This window comes from Plecotus auritus (assembly GCF_963455305.1).
Source record: "Plecotus auritus genome assembly, chromosome: 5".
In the NCBI taxonomy this organism is placed as follows: domain Eukaryota; kingdom Metazoa; phylum Chordata; class Mammalia; order Chiroptera; family Vespertilionidae; genus Plecotus; species Plecotus auritus.
In genome coordinates, this window is record NC_137776.1 from 2629926 (window position 1) to 2632084 (window position 2159).

Genomic DNA, 2159 nt, shown 5'->3' on the forward strand with positions numbered 1-2159 from the left:
ACCTTTAGTTCCTAGTGAAATAACTGAACTGAACGTCAATGCTCAGAAACGAGTTTGCATTCGGCCTTGGACTAGACTCCTATGTCCATGCCACACTTGTCACCTAAGTGTGTCTCTGTGAGACTCTCCCCCCTTGAATGTAAAAGGGAGGTAATGCTTCCTAAATGGTGAAATAATTCTGAAGATTAGTGAAATAACTGCATGTGGCCAATAGTGGATGTCAATCATTGTTGGTTGTCTATACTCATACTTTAATTTCTTACGATTCCTCTCAGTAAGGTGTTCAGGGTTTAAGAAAAACTATGCAGGCCAGAAGGGAGTGGCAAGAAATATTCAAAGTGATGAACAGCAAGAACCTACAACCAAGATTACTTTACCCAGCAAAGCTATCATTCAGAGTTGAAGGTCGGATAAAGAGCTTCACAGACAAGAAAAAGCTAAAGGAGTTCATCACCACCAAACCAGGATTACATGAAATGCTGAAGGGTATTCTTTAAGAAGAGGAAGAAGAAGAAAAAGGTAAAGATAAAAATTATGAACAACAAAATGACATCAAATACATACCTACCAACAAGTGAATCTAAAAATCAAGTGAATAAAAAATCTGAAGAACAGAATGGACTGGTGAATATAATAGAATCAGGGACACAGAAAGGGAGTGGACTGACAATTCTCAGGGGGAAGGGGGTGTGAGGGGTGCGGGAAGAGATTGGACAAAAATCTTACATCTATGGATAAAGACAGTGGCGGGGGGTAAGGGCATGGGGTGGGGTGGGGAATCAGGTGGAGGGGAGGTATGGGGGGAAAAAAAAAGAGGAACACCTGTAATAATCTGAACAATAAAGATTTATTAAAAAAAAAAAAAAAAAGTGGAGGAGGGCCCTAACGTGTTTGGCTCAGTGGATAGAGAGTCAGCCTGTGGACTGAGGGGGTCCCAGGTTCAATTCCGGTCAAAAAAAAAAAAAAGATCTGTTAGTCATTAGAGAAGCGAAAGTAATGATGAACATTTTTTTCTTCATTTTAAGTTTGTAATGGAAGTTGTGTATAAGATTACTTTATTCCTGCATCTTCTCAATTGTTTCTTCCTTGTATTTTCCCTCTTCCTTTCCTACTTGGTGAGATTTGGCTTTACGTTCAAGGATCTTTTTTCGGTCTTTGTCCAGCTTTAGTCTAGTGATCACCACCTTGCTGGGGTGAATGCCCGCATGAACAGTTGTACCATTAGCTTTCTCCCGTTGCGCTCGTTCAATGTAGATGACATATGTCTTCCTGTAAACCAGGGCTACTTTGCCAATTGGCTGCCCTTTGTAATGTCCTCGAACAACCTGAACTTCATCATCCTTTCGGATGGGCATGGACCGAACATTGTACTTCTGTCTCAGCTCTTTGGAAAGAGGAGACGACATAATCTTCCTTCGAATGTGGGAAGGTGCATTGAAATGCCTTTTACGGTTCTTGCTCCGGTCAGAAGTCACAAAGGGATTGAACTTCATTTTGACCGCTGGCGCTCCTACGATGGCCGCAAGGGGGAAGAGCGAACATTTTTTGTTGATTATAAGTTTGTGTAATGTACTAGGATCAGGATAGCATACTTATTAGAAAAAGTGGTGGAGATTTTAAGTAATTATAATACCAGTTTCATACCGCCCCACCGAAACCCTACTTCCTACAATGAACTACTAAAAGCAGCAGAGCAATTGGTCTACCAGTTGGCCTGGAAGGGAGTAGGGCGGGGATAGGCGGGAGCGTGTGGAGATGCTGGTGCTTGAGCAGCTGAGGAGGGATATGCAACCACAGAGAAGCACTGGGTCAGCGTGCGCAGGCTCATCCCGAGACTCCAGAGGAAGGGCAAGTGGTTAGAAATATGCCAGAGTCCGGGAGGTTCTTATAAAACCAAACACAGGTGGCAAGAGCAAGAGCCTCCAGCCTCGACCCAAATGCTGAGAGGTGCTTCGGGGGAGTAGATTCCACAAAGGAGAACAAGTTCAGGGCCCACGCCAAACCCCACCGCCCTTGCCTGTCACCTACTCTTAGAAGCCTGAGGGCACCACACCCAGATAGGGCCCGGATCGCTTCAGACTGGGCGCGTATGCCCTCCAGGCCTATACGTGGAAATAGCAGCTGCCACCCAGCTGGCATGGCTCAGTGGCTGAGCGTCG

The 2159-nt window shown here is 44.9% G+C and overlaps 1 protein-coding gene across 1 annotated transcript; it reads right to left on the bottom strand.

Moving 5' to 3' along the window:
- Positions 1-1055: 1055 nt before the first annotated feature.
- LOC308248139 (large ribosomal subunit protein uL24-like) lies at positions 1056-1520 on the bottom strand (the record flags this gene model as incomplete). The annotated part of the gene is made up of 1 exon (XM_080668166.1): positions 1056-1520. The coding sequence occupies exon 1, from the start codon at positions 1491-1493 to the stop codon at positions 1056-1058; it is 438 nt and encodes a 145-aa protein (XP_080524292.1). The 5' UTR covers positions 1494-1520.
- Between the last annotated feature and the right edge of the window lie 639 nt (positions 1521-2159).